At 40.8% G+C, this 21,726-nt stretch overlaps 1 protein-coding gene across 4 annotated transcripts in view; it reads right to left on the minus strand.

The window, feature by feature from the left end:
- The window catches only part of ARHGAP18 (Rho GTPase activating protein 18), a 68,128-nt gene that overhangs the window by 36,374 nt on the left and 10,028 nt on the right, over positions 1 to 21,726 (minus strand). For 2 of the 4 annotated variants that reach the window (XM_076333579.1, XM_076333578.1), the window contains exon 2: positions 1,358 to 1,557. In XM_076333579.1, the coding sequence (XP_076189694.1) occupies positions 1,358 to 1,557 (200 nt within the window). Of the gene's footprint in view, positions 1 to 938; positions 1,001 to 1,357; positions 1,558 to 3,278; positions 3,451 to 21,726 lie in introns of those variants that run through there. The other 2 variants (XM_076333580.1, XM_076333581.1) reach the window with 2 other exon arrangements.

Genomic DNA, 21,726 nt, shown 5'->3' on the forward strand with positions numbered 1-21,726 from the left:
TGACAAAACTCTTTCAGATTTTGTTATTAGGGCTGGAAAGAAGGGCTACACCCATTCTCCAGAGCAGATGTGAGCAAGGTATCTCTCATCTCTCCCCTGCCTTGCCTTTGCATGGCCGTGTCTCAAGCAAGCCCTGCCCAGGCAGGCCCATCAGCCAGGTGCTGTCCCCCACCCGTTTAGAAGTACTCATACCCAAGTGAGGCGCTACACATTAGGCAAGGTGTGGGGCAGAGCAACACCTGCTCGAGCTGATCAACTCAACTGAGCTGACTCACTTGGGCTTCATGCCAGAGTCAGCGGCTCAAGCTGGAGCAGCAACTAGGGGGAAGAAGGCTATATATAAATAAAAAAGGAAATGGGTTTTGGAGTGCAGAGCCTGAAGGCGTAGCAGCCTCAGTGAGCTGGGGTAAGAGAAGAGGCTCCTGCGCTGCAGAACGATGGGCTCTGCTGCTCTGGAGAAAGCCTCACAGCTCTGTCAGATGCCCTGCTCCCCAGGCACACAGGCTCAGAGCCTTGCTGCTTTCTCCAGCCGCCACATTGCTACCCTCTTCAGAGCACTCGTAAACAGCGGTGATGTTTCAAAACGCCTAGGGAGGCAGAAGTGCGAATCCCTTTGAAAGCTAATGGAGCACATTCTTCTCACTCATGTAGAGGCCATACCAACATGCAAAGCTCACCATTTTAATTTACTGAGACTGTGGGCCTCTTGTAAGAATGGGAGAGGGGCAGATACTGCACTGTTAAAATATAATTTTTGAGAGAAGAGTGGAATTAAGGATGTTACTCCTCTTTTGTCTGATAGGACAAGAAAAATAAAGAAATTGCCCAACTTCTTCTAAGATCATGCCCTCAGGAGTGGCCCATAATTGATGCTTCTGAGAAACAAAAATAATACAACTGAACAGTCACAACAGTTACAAGCGTAGAAAGTTACTCACTAAACTTAAACCGGTTAATCATTGGCTTGTCTTCTAAAGCGTGAGGTTTCTATCCACAATAGCTACAATAACGAACAACATACACAAAGAGTGAAAGGGTAAGTTAGTTTAACAGTAGACTGCAAATAAAGCTTTGATTGTTGTGATTTGCAAGTACAGGCACCTTCTGATGTTCTACAAATACCATTTAAAGGAAAACCAGCCTTTTACTTATCTCCGATACAATTCTCCTTCAGGGCACTGCCCGTTTCTGGCGATATGCATCAGAGGCAACAGAATTTTCAACAGTGGATGTTCAGCAGAGTGACCTCCTTTTTGATTTAAGTCTATTTGGTGGGTGCCATCTCTTGAAATAAGACTTAAAGAAAAATCCCTAAATCAGCAAACTGATGATCATTCACAAGAATAGATTTCATTACCATCTGGCTCTTTCACTACAAGTGCTACTCGTTCCTCATGATTATTTCCTCTGGTTTCATGGATGTTTTCAAGTTCTTTCCAGTAGTCATCCATAGACAGTTCATCCAAGGAGTCCTGGGATCCTGAGCGGTCAAACGATGCTCCATCAGGGGTCTTCTTGGTATGGTCATGGTTCATTGTATACTGGCCAGACCGACGGCTATAAACATAAACCGAAAAGCAATTCTTGGTTAGCATTTTAAGATATGGGCTATATTAATATCTGGGAAGGCAGTTAGTGATGAATTGTGTCAAAGTATCAAAGAAAACTACTGTCAATAAGCGAACCAAGATATTAAAAATTACTTTTAATATCTGGAATGTATTTTAAATTTAACATTTCTGCTATACATATCTCCCAATCTGGAACGGCACAGGAGTCTGTATTAAAGAGGAAATAATGAATCCAAGTTCTAGTAATCCTAGTTACACCAAACCTCTAATTCAACTCACAACGGTCAGTTCCACAAACTTCATGGTACATATCTTCCTAGCATCACCGTTCATAAAGAATTTTTCTAAAGTGCCTTTCTGCCTGAGTAAATTCTTAGAGCTTGACAGTACCCCTACTTTTTTCCTTTGCTATTCTGCTTTTATTTTTTATAAATGTTTAGCCTGGTATCTATGACCTTAATTACAGCTGGGAAAGGACAAAGTAGAATTACTGAACTTACAGTTTGTTAGGTAAACTGGTGAGTCCAAACGATTAATAAAGGCCACTATTTGTTTCTATCTTGCTTCCTCTTTGACTGAAAGCTTACCATTTTTATAGTTTGATGTTACTAGTTTTTGGTTCACCCTGCCAAATGTATGTTGCTAAGGCTTTCAAAAGGGATCTTAAGTATAGCTGCAACTAGAAAAAAGAAACCAACAAGTTGAAAACTCTAGGTCTCATCTTGACCTCATTAAGTCATCGGCAAAAATTACCACTGACCTAGCAAAGAATTCCTCTTAAAAAGTGCAAAGGTTATAGTGATGTCATTGAAGTTACAGGTCATCCTTACAGACGAATATACCAAATCAAAAGCCACAAACTGATTCAGAGTATCAGAAAGAGGACGTGGATTACACGAGTAGCAACTGGATCTAACTTCAGAGTTGGTCCTACTTTGACTGGGAGGCAGATCAGACAAGATGATCTCCCATGGTCCTTTCTAAACTAAGTTACTCTACTATTATGACACTATGTCAAAATTTTTCCTTGTATTAAAAAATAGCAAATTCTTAACATTTCAGGAACAGCTTCAGATGTCTTTTATGTCTGAATTTGTCTCCATATCCTAAAAAAGGAGGCATGGTTTGGGGTTAAGTAATAAATATCACCTATTACAAGAGAGAAAAACATATCAAAGATCAAGCATTGTGGATTTATCACAATGTAAATGCAGTAAATTAAGTCCTACCTTCCCATTTGGCTGACTTTGCATGTTTATCTAGAATTAAAACAAAAGCACCACGTCCTTACATTTTATCTTGGGACAACTAACACTTCTTAGCTGCCCCTAAGTAAAAAAGCCATACCTTTCTCTCTGAAGATAAGCCCCTTGTGTGTCCAAGTCACAAATCCTTTCACACCGTATGTGCTTGATTCTCTGATAAGAAATACTAACTATATGGACTTTGTCTTTAAAGGTAAAGAGCCTTATGGAAGGACTATATGAGTTTCCACTCGCCCTGCCTCTCTGCTCCAGGTGCAAGTTAATAAATGACAATGAATTACCAAGCTAATATGCACCCCAACACCATTCCTTAACCTGCCCTTATTTGAAAGCCCAGGAAAAAAATATACAAAGGCGTATTTAGCTTCTGCATCAAAGGCAATAACAACATCTTGCTAGTAGTGCATGTTACCCAATAAATACAAATTTTCCATGTCGCTACCTCAGTTCTTGAACTTCTCCTTGACAGGCGTGTCCCGTGTATGACCTGTGCTGCTTGTGAATCCAACACTAATCACTGCAGAAAGATGTTCATGGAGCCACATCAGAAGCGTCCCCAGCAGCCAACGTAGGTGCCAAGTGTGGCCGAAGCAGGTTGGGCTTCCCAGCCCTTGCCCAGGCTTCCCTCCTCCTGCGGCTGAAGGTTCTCAGAGTAGACGGGTTCCTCTCAGAAACAGACTCTGAACACTTGAACTGCAGCCTGAGTGAGGTCAGATTTCAGCTTATCGTCCCTCGGTTTAACCCTGCGGAGCTGCTCGGCAGCTCTTCGGTGGCCTTTCACCTTTGGAACAACCTGCTCCTGCTGACCCACCTCAGCTGAAATTTAACCACCACAGCACACCATGCAAAAGATAAAACCAACAGATCGAATACATTAAAAGCATGCACTTTGGGGGACTCTGGCAGGCTGAGGTGGGATATTCTGCAGCAGGCCGCGGCTCTGTGCCATGCTTCCAGGGAAGTGCTCCTCCTGTCCTTCTAAAAAAGCCAGCTCATAACCTTCCCCAGACTAAGTCCTGTCTCAGAGAAGTCTGTGCCCTGAAACACACAGCTGATACTCGGCAAAGAGCACTCAAGGCCATTTTCAGGGTCCTGTGAGCATTTGCTATACATTAAAAACACTCCATTAACTCTCAGAGACTGCGCCCTACCCTTCAATCACCAGCCACAGGCCTGCTGTACTCAACCAAACATAAGCTGCTTTTCTTGTAAGGCTCTTCCCAGCCTGACCTTTCCATCTCTCATTAATAAATCAATACAACAGCTCCCAACTTTGAGCGGGCAGTAATGCCACTTCTCCTCATGAAAGCCCTCAGAGAAGGACATGAATAACCAGGGGAACCTTCCAAGAAATATTCAGACAAAATCCTCACCGCTCTGCTGCGAATCTCTCCTTCAAAATGCATGTTGCCTTAGGCCCATTCACAGCTGGCAGCCCCAGCGCTGGCAGCGCTTGGGCTCTTCAGGAGCCGAGGCCACAGGCCGCTGCCACACTGCTCCCGCTCCACTCACCGAGTCCTTGTCTTCCCTCATCGGACTCGATCAAGCCCCTGTCCCCAGCTTCTGTTTGGACTGCAAACCCTTTCAAAGCTATCTGCATTTGTCCACACCCACAATTCACATTTCTATGGGCTATGACAGAGAGAGACTCAGGCTGGGAGAGAACAACTGCTAAAAGTAGTTCAGCTGACAGAGCAGGTCAGATCTTACTTTCACTTCACTTGGTTCAACGTTTTTTGCTTTGCACACCCCACCAGAGAAAGACGCCGGTGAAGCAGTATTTGGTGCATAATCCACACAGCAGTGGCTCCAGGCACCCTCATCTCTGTCCCTCCTATGAATCCCTGTGCACAAAGAGGCACAAACAAGAAAGACCCTTTGAGGATAATGAGGACAGTCTTGATACCATAGGGTTGGTGTAGATGAGAAAAGAAAATTAATTTTAAAAATTCACAGCATAGGGAAAAATAGGTTGCCAATTAAGATTTTTATTTTTAGGTATCTGTTGACAAGACCGAGAACGTGGGATTTCTGCTGTGACCTTCCACTAAATTCAATCCTTCTCCAAACCTATGCTTAGTAAGCACTAGTTGAATATCACACAATAAAACCGCATAGGTGGGAACAAGTTAAGGCCAAGAGAAAAAAAGAGGAGAAGGGGAAAAGCAATCAATCTTAGCAATTATATTATAAGGAATCTGGAGGAGGTATGTTTTTAAAAATAAGTAATCCCACATTCACAGAAAGACTTATAAAAAAAAATCTTGAAAAAGTATTTCAAATATTCCATGTCGCAAGCTTTAAAATTTTGTAGAAGACTGCTTTCCAAAAAACTATCGGTAGGAAATAAGCACAGTTCATTACAAAAAAAGCTATTACTGTGGTTGCAGAAAATAGGTTACTTCTCCAGCACATTCTTAAGTTTCTAGGTGTTCAGTTTTTCTATTTAAAATTTGAAAAATGCAGCTGCCTTTTCACAAGTATCTTCATGGAGATCTCTTTTCTTCCCCCAGAAAATGTAAGCTACTGCTAACAAACACAGTCACTTAAAGTAGTTTTCAAACACTACTTACTTAGCATTTCAGATTACTAAATGGTAAGTTTACTCTCCAGCAGTTTTTTTTCCCCCAGAAAACTCATATTTCCATTAAGGTCTTCACTAATAACACTCTCAAACTCTATTAAAATCTTATTAACATCTATTTCCAATCATTACTAAATAGTTTACTCTTCAAATAGCTTTACAGGGAGCAGTGCAATACTCTTATTTCCAAATTACAGTCAGTTCTGACCTCTGATACTCAGACACGTGCCCTTTGCAGCTGATGAGATATTTGCCTATTTATCTCAGTACAAAACTGAGCCCCCAGGTAAAATAGTTATTGCAGTCTCTTACCAGAGTCAATCTTCTCGTCCCACCCACCGGAGATGCATATATTTATTAGAAACATCAAGGATGCAAAATGAAGCACTCCAGCTCTTCCAGAGGGGAGCCATTAAAAACAGTTCTTGTAATGAACACCATTCGTTACATTTACAAGGAAAAAAAACAGATTTGGGTTTTTCACTAAGCACTGATGAGCTTCACATTGTGGCAAGTACTTAAGGTAGAAGAACTATGCGCAAATATTTTCTTCAGCCTTTCCTTTTGTGACCAACTGTGTCCTTTCTCAGCCTGTAAGAAAATAAGACTTTTCACATTAATCGCTGTTTTACACCATAATAAAAATGTGCTTTTTTTCAGGTTCTGTCAGCCTGATTTTTATTTCATCTATAGTCACTTTATACTAGTGCAGTTGTCTTTATTCCTTATTTTCTTTCCTGTGAAATCTTAATCTCCCTGTCTGTTCCAGTGCCTTTTTAGCAGTTCATAACAGATACTTGTCATGTGTAAACTACAGCAGCTACAGATTAATCAGTTCGTAAGGTCCACTTTCACTGGCATTTCAGATAAATTCAGTTTGCAGACAGCTAATTTTGCCCTTACTTCTATTCTTCTCGCCCAAGAATGAAGGACTATGTTGTGTTTTAAAACAGTGAGTGATGAGAAAAAGATAATCTTTGTCATTTCTATAGTGCTAGCCACTAATTTTGGATCTGAATATGATCTTTCTACATCGCTATACAAACATCATAATTGTATGGTATCCTTATATACTATATATATGGGTATGCATGTATTAGATGTGTAAATATACTGAAAGGCAGAAATACTAAATGAAAGGATGTTCATGGTCATAAAAACTAGGGAATATAAATACACTGTTGAACCAAACAGAATAGATTAACACTGCTGAAAGAGAAGTGGAGTTCCTCTAACAGGATTATTTGCAGGAGAGCTCACTGACTCCAGGAAACGACAAAGTCCAGCTACTAAATACTGTATGAACATAAAGCAAAAAGATATCAGTCTCTATAATCTGTTATCTTCTTCCTGAAAAAAAATGCAACAATGGATGAAACACAAGTGAAAGGGAGGAGTGGGAAAGACCTTTTCTGCCTACAAATTAGGAATTTCTGTACAGGGTCCTTTTTCCCACCCACTTTTGCCAAACTTTGGAATTCAAAATTCAGGCCTGCAGCTTTCCTGAATAAAAACTGTCACAACTATAAAAAGTGTCATGAGTAGAACAAGGGAAGAAGCCATCTGACTAATTATCGCATTTAACCTCAGTTAGGATTCAACTCTTTGGCATTAAACAAACATGGTCCTTTTCCACAGCTGTCTAACAAAGCCTATGGGAGTCTTAAACATTATCTTTAAACAGGTTCCAAATTAAAGGCCAATTCAATGTTCTGTGAGACTAAAAGTTTCACAAACATTTGTTTGTATCAGCCAATTACCAACACTGAGAACAGTGCAAAAAAAGCATTGTATTATCAAGTAATGTAATTACTTGTCAAACTGGACTATTACACCTCCTTAAACTGTACACTGAAAATACAATCCTCGTATGTTTGGCCTTAAAAGCTTCTTTAAGTAATCCTGGCCATTAACCATTGCTACTGGGGTTCTTGTACAGGCAATGTCTGCAGCCCCTTCAGATACACTCTCTGGCACCCCAATAAACTAGCACTTTACTTCCAGAGTTATATAAAATGACAAAAACATATCTGACTACAGGTACATTACAGCAGCAACTTCTGAAATGCCCGTGCAAAGGGAGTCATCACTTCCAAAGCCAGTGTACGTTTGGCCATTTACGTACAAGCTATTAGTAGTATTATTGCAGCCATACCTCAGCTGATACTGGGGCTCACTGATTACGAGCATCATACCAACACGTGGTTAGATGTGTTAATAATCTGATAAACAAGATACACAAAGGCTGTGAGAGGGGAAAAAAAATGGGGTGGGTATTTGGCCCAGAGAGGTGAAGCATGCTGTTCAAATTCATGGTGCAAATCAGTGACAGAAACAAGAATAATTCTCAGATCTCTGGAGTCTTTCACCACTGGACCACTGAGCATTAAAGATCGAGATCCGACCCATAGTGAACTGCAAGGCAGATAAAAGGAAGCTCTGCTGTTGTGGCTTTGTGATAGACTCCAGCACTGTGGCTATAAATAGAGTAGCACTCGCAAAACAGAATTATCTTGTTGACATAGGAGTTACAAAGTTAAGCAGTAATTCGCATAAGTAATTTTAAGTTTGTACAAAGACTGACTAGATTTAAACAACAAAAAAATGCCTATGGGTACTGTGGCCCATTTTGAAAACTATTTACTGAGCAATTACATCCATGGGATGCTGTGCTCTTAAATATAAATACAGGACTTCCCAAGTCCTTTAAAATCTAAACAACTAAAAAGATAAGGAGAGGGAAACAATGTGGTCTCCTGGCCCGCTTCTCATCCTGAAGGCTGAGCTACAGAAGTGTGGGAATAAGTAAAGCTCCTAAGCCCAAAGCTCCCCCCATTGCTCGCCTCCTTTCAAGAAGCCAAGTAGCACTGCAAGGTACAAAGACTTCTTAACTGTATTAACCAAGAAAGCTCTAATCTAATGGCTACAGCAGTTGCCTGGCTTGAGCTCCCTGCTCTTTGCTGGGTTGCTGGCCTGGGAAGTGATCGCCAGACCTTCGTATAGCCACAGCGCCTATCAGAAAGGCATCCTGATCTTTCACAGTTTCTAGGCAAAGCTGCATCCCAAATGATCAGACGTGAAGGTAATGCAAGGCCTTGATTCCAAGTATCTGTTAAATCAAGAATATTTATTACCAAATCACTTATTCTAATGGATTTCAACCTAATCTTTACAAAATGTCTTTCTGTCACATCACCCCTTTGCACAGTATTCAGTATTTTGCAGTGCAGCTTTGAGCATCTTTCAAAGTCTTCTATTAAAAAAAAGATCAAATTGTAATTGATGTGGCCATCAAAGCAGGTTGTTCTAAAGTAACTGGATTTTGCATAAAGCCACGAAATAGTTACACTACCTAAGTGAAGTTAAAAAAAAAAAAAAGCTAAATGTAAATGTCTTCATCTTTTTATATGGCTTAATGTATTAAAAAGATTCCTTCTATTTCATTGATAGCTAAAACCCTCTGTCAAACAAAAGCCAGTATCACCAGCCTTCACGAGCAGCAGGTAACCCCTTAGCAATACCTACCAAGATCCAAGTCTGGACATTTGGTGTCCAGAACAATGCAAAAATATTTCTCACCCCTTTTAAAGTGCTTCATAACTTTTAGAAGGCATTAGAGAAACTTTAGTCTGGGCTTATATTTCTGCTTTTCATTCTAGCTCCTAAATCTTGTCACTCATTGCAACAACTGCATCCTTTCTACCTTTTCTGTCTTTCACTCTTTCCATGAGTGACTGCAAACTCTCGTGAAACTCGGCCTTTTCAAGAAAGTCATACAGGGCATGCAAAGATAACAGTAACGAATTAACGTCATTTCCAGTATTTTTGGTGAACTGACACTTAGCACTCCTTCTCTCCCAACTTAAAGAGTTTTATTTTGGCTGCTCTGTGACCTTACGGGACATTTTGCATGTCAATTGCAATCAAACTTGCCCAAATCTTCCTTAAGCTCCAAAGAAAAGCCAGAGAAGTAGGAACTGAGGCAAAGCTCTGTTCTCCTTCCAAAGACAGAGTACAAAGTAATTGCAGAGAGGGTATAAAACAGTACTAACTTTCTAAATGAGCATAAAAAAGGCTGAGCAAAGAGAGTCAGGTCTCTTAGGATTTTTTGTAATACCATCAGCTGCTGTTAATACCTGCTCAAAACTGCTCTGGAGATTAACCAAGAAAAAAACAAACCAAACAAAAACAAAAACCCAGAAAACCCCATAAACTGGCATTTTAAACCCCTCCATGAATAATAAATGCAAAACAGGCCAAAGTTAGGGCTGCCAGACTATAAGTCTAAAAAGTATATATATACACTGTACTGCTTCCAGCCACATCCTCATTATTATTTATATAAGATTTTTTTACCTTAGTGAACATGACCTTCCTCCTTCCCCAACCCCAACCTGTCACTGAAGAAGACAGGAAGGAAATTGTGGCAATGACACAGACTATTACACTTTCTAATCCACTGCACCAGAAATGGGAGATTCCAGATATGATGCCAAAACTTAATCTGCCTGAACTATATGCGGCACTTCTAAGAAGATTAAAATATTTCATGACATTTCCTTTAATAGGACCTCATGTTCCTACACAGCCATTTAGACTCTACCTATTTTCTACTTCCAGTTAGGTAAATTGTAATTATGGTAAACTGATACACATACACACCCTATCTAAAATGATGGTATAGATCACTGGCCCCTGTGTATGATTGATGATATGAAATGATTATCAAAAAAGGTGTTAGAACTATAACATATATACTTTTGAACATTTGCAAAAAGAGTTATTTGATATGCCATCCCAGGTTGTTTCAGAATAAACGTGATCTTGTTCCACTCCACACACCGCGAGAAAGAATTCAGGATTGACAACTGCAGCCGTGAAGCCTGTCCTCCACAAAATGACTGGACCAGTTGTGTTTCCTTGGTTTTTGGGGGACTGTTGCGCTCCAATGTCTGAACTGTTGAACTCAGTGCATGCTTTTAGCTTTATTCTCCAACCATAAAATACAGAAACCTGCTTATTTCTTTTAGTGAAAGGTGAGTCTCATGGACTCAGAGAGGGAGCTTTAAATAGAACATCACGTATTATCAGACTTGCAATAAAATTATCACAACTAGCTAAACTGAGAAGTAGTATCAGAAGAAATCAGTTTTGGTTTTACTTCTGCACTGACAAAATGAAGTAGACCATATTGTCTCAGGTCCTGCCATTCTGACCCTTTTAATTCTCATACCACTTGAATGAAGACTCTCAAAGGCTTTGAAAACACATTGCTATTTTTTGCCCATACATTGAAATTTCTGGTTCAAAAGCATACATTTTAGAAACAGAAACAGCTGTTCCTGGGAGTGCAAAATCCACCAGAGGGGAAAACAAGGGGACGAGGGAACCTGGGTGACCTGTATAGGTACAATCACACAAGCGACACCACGTTAGAAGCAGGTTTGCAACTTGTGCAGACTTTTGGAAGAGCTGGAAGTGCTTACAGAACCTCGAGTCCCACTGAATGAAAACAGAAGACAGTCTCCAAACTCAACAGACACACAGTACATTTCCCTTACATACAACCCTAATTATGTTTAAAGCTCTTGTGTTAAAGAAAACATATTGCCCACAGCTAAGAAAATAAGGAAAGGAATGGCCTCACTCGCATCTCCTTTGTCACATTTTTGGCTCTGACCCTTGGTCGGTTGATCTACGTTTCTCATTCCTTCCAAATGCCTTCTACATCACCTGGCTTCATATGGACACAGATGTTTTCCTCTGCAGTTTTGATTCTTTTCATTCTCTACAATTCATATCAATTACAAAAATGTATGCAAAACATGTTCTCTGTAACAACTCTTGTGCTGCTTTTTGGGAAAATATTTGAACACATCATACACATTTTAAAAGTAATCTTTTTCTGTAATCTTCTAAGAGAACCACTGGAACTAATCTTCTCCCAAAGAAGAGAATAAAGCCTGTGTGAGATTACTTCAGGCTCCACAGATATCAAAGAGAATAAACCAGGAAGTGAAATAGATACAGTATTTGTAATTCCACTATTGAGAGGCACAGAGAGGAAAGATTTAAATAATTTATTTTTCTTTTCACAGTGGAAAAAAATAAGCATGGCAACAAAGCCTGATTTAAGCTATCCTGGCAAATACCAGGACCGTCTAGTAAAGTACAGTTACAGCCATGAAATGATACTGGAGTCACTTTTGTGCCTCTAAAAGCAATTAGCTCTCTAAAAGCATTAGCTCTTACCATGTTAAAGGACCTATTAGTTAAACCTATAACCCTTTTAGTTGCAAATATTAAGGCCTACAGCACAATTCGGTACTTTTGTTCATGCTTGAAGGAAACTGGCACACATTCATAGACAATTAATTACAATATAATCCTTACATTCAGAATAAATTGTAAATTAATTTGTATGAGCATTCTCAAACAGCAGGCAAGGAAATCCATGCAGGAGCCTCAAGACCTTTTGTAAGGAAACTGTTTTCATTATCCAAACAAACCACCAGCAAAGACCCACGAAGTTGAAGTGGATAAAGGTGCTCTCACAGAAGCTAGACGAGAGTGGGAGAGGAGGAAGCAGAGCCGCCTGCAGAAAGGCCTGAGGAGAGCAGCACGCGCAAGGCAGGCCAGCACCCAAGAACACCGAGGGATACGGGTTTGTTCAGAAACTGAAGCAAAACGTCAGAGAGGATGCTTTTAAGAAGCATCCTTAAAGGCAAGGGGATAGGAGAGAGGGAGGCCTCAAGGGCACCGCAAGGGATGGACAATCTGGGTTTAGTTCAGGCTCAGCATGAGGAAGGAGGTGTTTGCAATCAGCTTCGAAAGTGGTCGCTGGGATTTCACCTGCTCTCAGAGGAGCTAACACAACAACATTGCAGATGTCTCCGCACACGAGGCAAACCTGCTTTGAGGAACGCCTCTAGTAGAAGCCAGGCAGAGCGTGCCATGGCAGAGGCGGAGGGCAATGCAGGTCTGCCCTGATCCAGCTGTCTCCTTCACACCCCCTCCCCACAGACCCACCGCACAAAGAGGGCAGCAGCAAAGTCCTCAGCAGAAGAAAAGAAATTGAAAAGGGCACTCAGTCACAATTCTCACTTTTTATCTTTGAGGGCAACTGCTAAAGCCGTGAGCCTTTGCAATGTCTCCTTTCCTACCAAATTCTTCTTCTAAGCAAATATTCCTGGGAAATACCTGTTCCTGGGGTGTAACAACTGAACTGTCTGCAGCCCTCTCTGTTACCTGTGCTAACGGGCACTTCCAAAGGCTTGGTGTCCTATAACCCAGCAGGAACCCCACTAAATAAAACAAAATTACATTAATATATTCCCTCCCGCCTTGTATTTCTGGTAGTTTTTAAATGTCCAAGCAAGCAGGAGGCAACTCGGGACCACAGATTCTCTCCTTCCCTCTCCTCCTTCGCTACCACCTCCGTTTCCTGAACATCAGCAGAAAAGATACAAAAACATGTCTTTTTTCAACCCATCTCCCTGCAAAGCTTTACTGGTTCTTGTACGCATAAATATGTCCCTTCACTTACAAATTAAATGTACAGATTTACAGCTTCCAATTTGAATATATAGATGCATTCATGTGCAAGTTTGGAAACTAGTGATAGCCCTGACATAAACGCCTGGTCCATAATTTAAGAGGTCCAGCTGCTCCGTTGTTTCACCACCACAGCTTAGAAAAAAACCTTCCACACACAGCAGAAATGCCCTATAACCCAAGGTGGAGGTGACACCAAGGAAGGAACGACGTGTTTTCTGATGTGTCAGGTTGTAGAGGAGTGATGGGGAGGGGAAGCCAGATTACTTGTAGTAATGAATCCGTTCTCACAGTCTGGGTCTCCCTTGATAGGATGTCACCCATCACTAAATGCCTACCATAGCGTTCACTACCGTGCTATCTGCCCACAAGGTCTGAGCATCAGCACTTGAATAGGAAAACAAAACTTCAACAGTAAGGATTTAAAAGCAGTTTTGTTTTGTTCCAGGAGAGGGGAAAAACAAAGAGAACATAATACAAACCAAACAATAGGGGGAAAAACAGAAAAGAAACAAACACTGGAAATTAAGAAAAAGTAAACAAAACATGCAAATTAAATACCAATCATTTAATAGGAACAACTGTTCAAAATGAAACACAAACCCTAAAACCCCTTCCCATATGTATTTTATTATTAGTTGATCACGATTATACACGTGTAATACTTTCTCATTTCCACTAACAGCATTACATTTTTTTGTTCTTTACTCTTAGATCTCATTCTTTTTTAGCATAAGGAGTCTCCTTTCCATATGGGTACATGGGCAGCAAGTTCATCAAAACTTAACACGCTCATGGAAGACTGTCGTCATATTTTAAGGTGGCAAGAAGAAATGTTCAAGACTGGTCAGAAAGGGAAGGCTGACAGTCACTGCTTGCTCTGCAGCTGAAAAAAAATGTGCTGCTAGTAAAATGAGAAAAAAATTGTTTCCAGAATTATGGAAACGGAAGACCAAAAGAGCTCTTACCAACTTAGGTTTAAATTACACTCATCAAAAAGAGGATGCAGGCAGGGACTGCAAGAATTCTGGGATTTAAATATTAAATATTGGTAGTAAGTAAAAAAAAAACACCTGTCATTTTTTAGATTTATAAATTATTTAGATGATAATTCTTAATAGAAATTATTTTAGGAAAATCCTTTGTTTTCCTTCCTAACCAACACCCCTTTCTTTACCATTATCTTACAAACATGAGAGAGACCAGTTTCTAAATCAACATATAGGTGCCACCTATGGTATTCCAGCTGATAATGTTCTCCATGATTATTGTTCTAAAAAGGTATTCATTTGTTTTGGAAGATGTCAATCAGTTATATAAAGCAACATCAATCTGTCTTTTTAAAATTATTGCATCACTAATATTAGCCGTAACTCTTACCCTGCATTCCCAAACAAAACATTTCAGTAGAGGGTTAACTGCCAGCAAAAAATGCAAGTAAAAATGACATTGTACTCTTTTAACTTTCCTCATGTATCTAGAGGTTAAATCCCTGACTTCAACTTTAGACATATTCCTTTGTGTAAACAGGGTAAAAATAGCACTTACTCATAACACTAAGTAGCTATGATTACAGACCCCAGTAATAATCAAGGAAAATGAAATACAATGCTTCGCATAGAACACATTAAACCTGAAATAAGGCACAATCCATATGCAGATGCTTCTATAAATACAAATTCCTATTTTCTTTTGCCGTATGCACACACACTGTGTGCAGAAGAACAAGAGCAATGTTATGCACTCTTGAGTATTACTATCCATGATTTTTAGTTACAGGACCAAGCTCCCAGTGCTAGACATCTGTACTTCCCGTTATGAGTTGCATCTTCTACAAATGAATACTGTATGTTTTTATACAGTATCATATGTACACAGGAAAAAAAAATTGCTGCATGCAGTATTAAGTCACATATGAAAACTCCATTTTAATTAATTTGAAAACATCATATTATGACAGTGACCTAAGCCTGCAATTCGGGGGGAAGGGGAGGGAGGAAGGAAAGACAGCCTGAACAGTCCTGACCTGGGCGCACAGAGCAGAGACATTTCTAGACAACGAAGGGAACAAGGTGTGAGGCAAACCAGAGCAGAAGCTGCAGGGCACTCCGCAAGTCCTTCACTCCCAGCTCCCAGCCTGCACTGCCCGACCCCTCCGTCCCATCCCCAGCCCTCATGTCACCTCGCCACGCCAGGCAGGACCCCACTGGCTTTCCAGCTCTGAAGCGCTCCCTAAGGCACCCTAAAAATTAGGGAACCAGCACATACCAACAGTGCTGGGGAGGCAATGAACGGACTGAACACCTCCGGGCCTGAGCCGAGTGACAAATATGTCCTTCGAGCTCCGGCAGGGTGACACAGTTGGGCCCCTTCCTACCAGAGGTATTAAAGTAAATGCCTTCTTAATATTTTCTGCACTGAAAACGCACACCTGCAGTCTTAAAAGTTTCTTTGGCTACAAGAAATATTTGATTGTATAAGTAGCCAATTCCATCTCAGAGGACAAAGAATAATTCCCTCGCCAAAACAACGCACCTGAACAAAGCCTTACATTTACAAAGACTACACAAGTGCTGACAGATTGACACAGAAATGGAACAATACACTTGTCAGCATCAAAAGGGTTTAAAACCTACAATGTAAGTCAACAGAGCAATGGCAAGGGAAGTAGAAACTCTGGAACAGAAAATTTACAACACATTTTAACATAAAGATGAAAAGGAGACTTTCAAAGAAAGACAAATGCCCATATACCTACATTATACTATTTTCTCAATTCTCTAAATGCAAAACCAGTGTGTATACTTTACAGCTTCTGCGACCCTTGTTGGGTGTTTTCACTGGAGGTGCTCAGATCTCCTTCCTCTTTGAAAGTCAGGAAGGTGCAATGAGGAATTTAGGGATATTTTCATTGACTGTGCCCTCTAGGCAACTGACCTCATTTCCCCTTTTTCGCTGTTTCATGACACCTCACTTGGAAGCAAATCAGTTAGAATGATTTGTACAATGCCCTCTCAGAATAAATATGACTTTTTATTACCAAGTATATACGCTATTGGTTTAAACGACGAGGTAATACACAGAAGCTGTCTCTTCCCCAAGAGTGCCAAACTAATGCTCTTCAGCTCCAATTCCTTCTCTGTTCACACAGGCTTCACACCAGTGCAACATCGAAGCGCCCCAGGGGGATGCCCCCAAGGGCGACACCTCAAGGCCACCCCACCCTTTACAGTAACTCACAAGAGGCAGACACCGCCCTTTGAGCACCCTTCTCGGAGCAGCCTAAATCCACACCCCAAAACAACCATGTGCCAGACCCTGGGATCTCCCCATCCTTACAGGCAGACCCCTCCAAAGACAGCACAAGCAGTGAGGTAGCCAGCCTGTTGTACACCCAGTCCGATTTGGGGGAAAGGGAAAGGTATCTCTGTTTACTAGGAGAAACTACATGGGAAAACTCCAGCTACCAGGACTGCCAGGGGACTGTGTGATAACATTGAGCAGAGCCAACTAGACGCACAACTGAAGCACGCCACCAGCCCAGTGCGAATCACCACTCTCTGTGGCCACAGCAGAGAATAATTCTTTATTCAGAAATAGTGATGGGTCTACATCCACAGAAAGGGCATCAGCATCACCTCAGCACTGCACCTCCAGCCAACAGCGAGGCTTTCTTCCACTGGAGGTCACCAGCAGACATCCAAAGTAACACAGTCTCCCTTTGAGTAGTTAAGCCACTTCCCACAAAAAACCCCAGTGCCACTGCTTTTTCCCTTGTATTGCTCATTCAACTTGACACAGCAGAAGGCTTGGATTCCCAGAACTGTACAACGGACTTGGAATGGCCCTTGTCATTAGTTTTTTCCTTAATCCCTTTTAACCCTAGAGGTCATTAGGAAAACACCTACAAGGCATCCTTTAAGGGAAACAGAGCGTAGAGAGTCACATCTGTCCAGAAGTTATCCACACATGAGCCTGCCACAGCTGGATATGCCAGCCACCTTGCCTTCCTTCCAAACTATCAAGCCAGAGAAACAGGGGCAGGCAGACCTTGGTGTATCTAGCAGAAGGAACATGCAAGACGTCTTGCTCATATCTCCTTAACTTTAACAATTTCCTCAGTATTATGGAGAGCTCACTCAGACAGATAATGAGCAGGCAAACTCCCACTTGCCTAGCAGCAGCAACTTGGTGAGAACCATGAAGAGCAGGTGCTTCTGAGAAAGCAAAACCTGTGGCATGAGGCATCCTTGGTAATGGAAAAAGACAAAGCAATACCCTCTTCTGCTTGTAAGGGTCACAAGCCTCCTCCTTAAGAAACTAAATGGATATAGATGTCCTTTCAGTAGCCCGGCACAGCTGATTGTCCCATGACCCCTCACTGCAACAGTACTCTCCCACCCTTCTCAGATGGCAACCAGTTGGAAGCAGACTGGATGGCACATAGACTCACAGAGCTTGAAAATCATTAAGGTGATGGTGGACTTCCTGAGGTAAAATTGCCAAGCTACTGTTTGACAGACCACCTTGGTGGACAACTATCAGTGAGGAATACAATGTACTCTGGGATGAGGACGAAGGCCTGGGAAACACATGCTCTGCACCTCCAGGGCTAATGAGGCCAGCCACAAGGCAGCTTACACATCAATAAATGAATGTCCTTCTCTTGAGGATGACATGGCACTTTGGGAGTTATTGTAAGTAATTTCCTTGTTTAAAGTACTAGCAATGGCTTCTTGTGACAGCAGCAGCTTGAAATGGGACAAAGGATCATCTCTGGCTAGCTCAGAACTAGCCACAGAACCAAAGTAACAGTTAACAATAAAAATCAAAGCTTTAAAATACTACAATTCCCTCACTGGTTACCATAAGCTGCAAAAGTGTTGTTCCTACTTGCAAAAGCATCTTATGCTTTTAGGATATGTTTCCCTGAACAGTTTTAATTTTCCACCTTAAGTCAAAAAATCTAACTTCACACTAATATTTTGACTCAGATAAATTTCAACAATCTTCAGAAGAATATTGCTATAACTTCAACTACAGGTAAGTGAGTAAAAGTTCTTAAAACCAGACAGAAAATCATTCAGTAATGATATAAAGAATATACTGGCATAAATCTATCATTCAATTAAAAAATGGGGAACGCATCTGAAAAAATAAAATGAAGAGTAAGTACAAAACATGTTCAGCAATTCCAGAGTCCTACAAAAGTAAGATAATGTCAACTTAAATAGAAACAGAGATCAGTTTCTCAAGTCAACAGTGTGGTGGTATAATGGAATAACTTACTTGAATAAATGACTTTTGAAGTTTTACATAAAAGTGACAGGTGAACAGCCTTTATAATTATTGGAACAATGGTGTGTAAAATGAGAAATTGTCCAGTTACTTTTCATTTCTAGACTTCCGACTTCCCAAATATTCTTAAGAACGGAGGTTTTTTTGCAAAGATCACATAATATTGTGGGACATCTGATGGACACCAGAAAACTTTTTCAATTTTAATAGGTTTTAAGCAGTCCTACACTATTCTGAGTGTAGGAGTCCCCCATTATTTCAGAGAAATTCATTAATAGATGATGTTGCATATTCTAATAAAAAGCTTTTACCTCCCAATCCTCATTTGCAAGTTGAATAAAAAAAAAATGAAAGGAAAATAAAACAAATCTTAAGGAAGAGGTTAATACGCATACCTAGAAAATGACATGTGTGCTCAGATGGGATGAAACCATCACTCCATAGAAAGAAGAAATCAAACCCATAGAATTCCAGATCATCTATTCATGTACAACCATATATACTTGCGTAATATATGTATTATAGAATGGAAGGAAAGAAATCCAGACAGAGAACAACTTCTAGTCTTAATTAAAGGAAATCAGAATTGTAGGAAGAAATTTATAGTAGAGCAATAAAAGGGGTTTTATATCAAAAATTGTTGCCTAGAGCAACACTGCTAGCCAAAACCTTGGAGTGTTCCTAGCCAGCAAGCTGAATTACAGTTACAGCTGTCCACAAAATTACACAAGTCAGTATACATTGTAAAAATAAATAAAGGTATTTACCAATACACCCACGTAAAAAATGTTTGCATGTACAGGCACTAAGATTATCTACAGCCTTACCTATAAGGAAGGTTGCAAATAAAATGAAGAGAAAAAAAAAAACACAACAGCATATGCAGATGTGACCTTGATTCTTCTACGTGGTAAGAACAGCATCCCCAATTAGTGATTCGTGCAAGATAACCTACTTGGAGAAATATCCTATATCCAATTGAAGCCCCTTTGGATCAAAGTTGAATCACATTTTTATACAAAAATACCCATGTGAGAAGACTTGGAGGCTGAGAAAGAAATAGGGGTTCAAAAACCTCCAGGAGACTAACATAACAGAGCATGGTATAAAAGGCACTAACCTTGTCCAGAATCAGAGGTTGTGCACCTGTGTCAACACCATACCACACACGGGGAAAAAAAAGAAACAGAACCAAAAGACCAAGCCAGGTTGAAGGAAAGGTTTCTCAGCCCAGGCTCAAACCCACATGAATACAGCTACACAGCTATCCGACGGGGTCATGCTGGTGCTGGGCTAAGGTCTGAGAACACTGCAGTGGAGATGTGCCCCAAGAAAGCTACCACTCAGCACAGCCCAGTAATCTGTTTCCGAGGAGGAATCCTGGCATTCACAGAGGAGGGAACACCCCGTTGCTAAAAGACAGCCAAGAGCCTGGCTCCAGGCTCCTACAAAATTTTACATACAAGCTTAGATTATAATACACAATTTGAAAGGTCTGAAAAGATTGTCATATAAGGCTGCTTACGCTAAATGCTTTGTCATCTCATCCCGTCCCGTGCCCTGCTTCCCTCTGGCATGGCCCTGTGCAGACGTACTGACCGACGGTCTGGCTCCAGATGCATTTTTCACCCCAGCTAACTGCCATCTGCTAACTGACTGGATCTCAGTTAGCAACTTCTTCAAAAATATACAACAAAAAATGAATTTATGCCTAATCTGAATGTCAGAGATTAAATATATACATATATTTAAAATTAAGAGAAATTATAACAACCTATATTGAGGTCCGTGTTTAGTGAAATCTATATCAAATAATTCAGCAAATGAACAGTGAGCAAAAACATGTAAGCGAATGTCTCCCTTATGCTCCCTAATACGGGATGATGAAACTTTCTTCAACAATCACTTCAAAAGCTCAGGCAAGGCCCAAAACCTGAAACGCTGTGGCACATCACGCAGATTTTAATAACATACATCTTCATAAGCTGTTTTCTGATTTGAAGTACAAAGTGCCAAATCCCAGCTTTCACAGCGTGAAGCTCATAAAGTTTCCCATAAACTTTCACAAGCAGCTCCTACTTACTAGGAGAAAAAAAGATCATGTTTTAGTTTGTTCTTGTATGTACCATCCGCAGTAAGAAGTTCTAACAAGTACAGTCTTTTCTTAGCTTTCACCTCAAAGGAGAACAAGTATCACAGTGTAAATATCCTTCTCTGAAAGGAGAAGGCAGGCAGAATTTGGGACAGTGGACAGATGCTTGGACATTTTAATTAGTACATAACATTTTCAATGACTTATATTTGTATAATGTCTTAGATATTTCATGTCTTAGTCTTTTTTACCCTTAAACCAGAAAAGATTACTGCGATAAAAAGTTAGGTGGTGTTTCCTATAGGAAATCATATGAGCTATTCTGATTATACTTCTCATTCCTGGTACTGTTTTGATGTACTATCTTGAGCACTATGAAACCAAAGCGATCTCTCTGGTGCAAAGTTGAGAGCAAAGAAAGGTGTGTTTAAACAAGGCACAAATCAGCAAGCTTTCAAGAGCTTATCAACTGATGACCAACCATAATTTAGAAACTGCACTTTAATTTACCTCATTAGAGTGCGTGGGAATCCAAGCTGGGCTTTTGTTTCCTTTGGTGAGGCAGCCTGCACGATGCCACACGCAGACAACGAGGGGAAGGCAGGTTATCCGCAGCTCCGTTAAGAGGAGTGCAGGTGTTCCCTGCAACGCACCTGGATCCCAAGGATCTCTTTTCACATCGCAGCCTGCCTTTTGCAGGTGGAGGACATGCACACGACTGAATCACTGAATGGTATCAGTCAGGACTAAATGAGCCGGAGATGAAGCTTACACTAGCTTTAGAGCGGCTGCTAAAAGACAAGCCTTACCTGAACTGACTAAAAACCTGTCAGTACAAAGTTAAGCTATCAAATATCTTTTTAATAAATCTGAACCAATGGAGTTAAAATACATCGGATGAGCCTCACACAGGATGTGGCCATAGCCAGTACTAGGACTCATAAAAATGAGTTATCTTGTCAAATCGCAGCCCCATAATGGTCACATTAAGCTGGCACAGATGTAGGCTACTGTCAGAGGGTTCTGTCAAATCCCCCTTTCCTGTGGGTTTCCATCACTTCCCTTGTGCCAGCACCATCATTGATGCAGTCACCTGCTGAGCTAGATTAAGAAACCAATCTGTCTGAAAACAACACTTGCAAAAAAATACGGCTTTCAGTTGGATTTTTTTTTGATCCAGTGCAACCTACTTCAGTCAGCTCAGAAATGCCAATGCCAGGGCAAGAAAAACATTAGGAAGGTGTAGATGAGAGACGGAAGGAAACTCTACTTTCAGTGATGTCCCGACTCTTTTCAGCCTCCGCTTATCTCAGCCTAATATGGCCATGACCTGCACCCACTGTCACTGCACACCAAAACTTC

The sequence above is a fragment of the Aptenodytes patagonicus genome, chromosome 3, assembly GCF_965638725.1.
Source record: "Aptenodytes patagonicus chromosome 3, bAptPat1.pri.cur, whole genome shotgun sequence".
Lineage (NCBI taxonomy): Eukaryota > Metazoa > Chordata > Aves > Sphenisciformes > Spheniscidae > Aptenodytes > Aptenodytes patagonicus.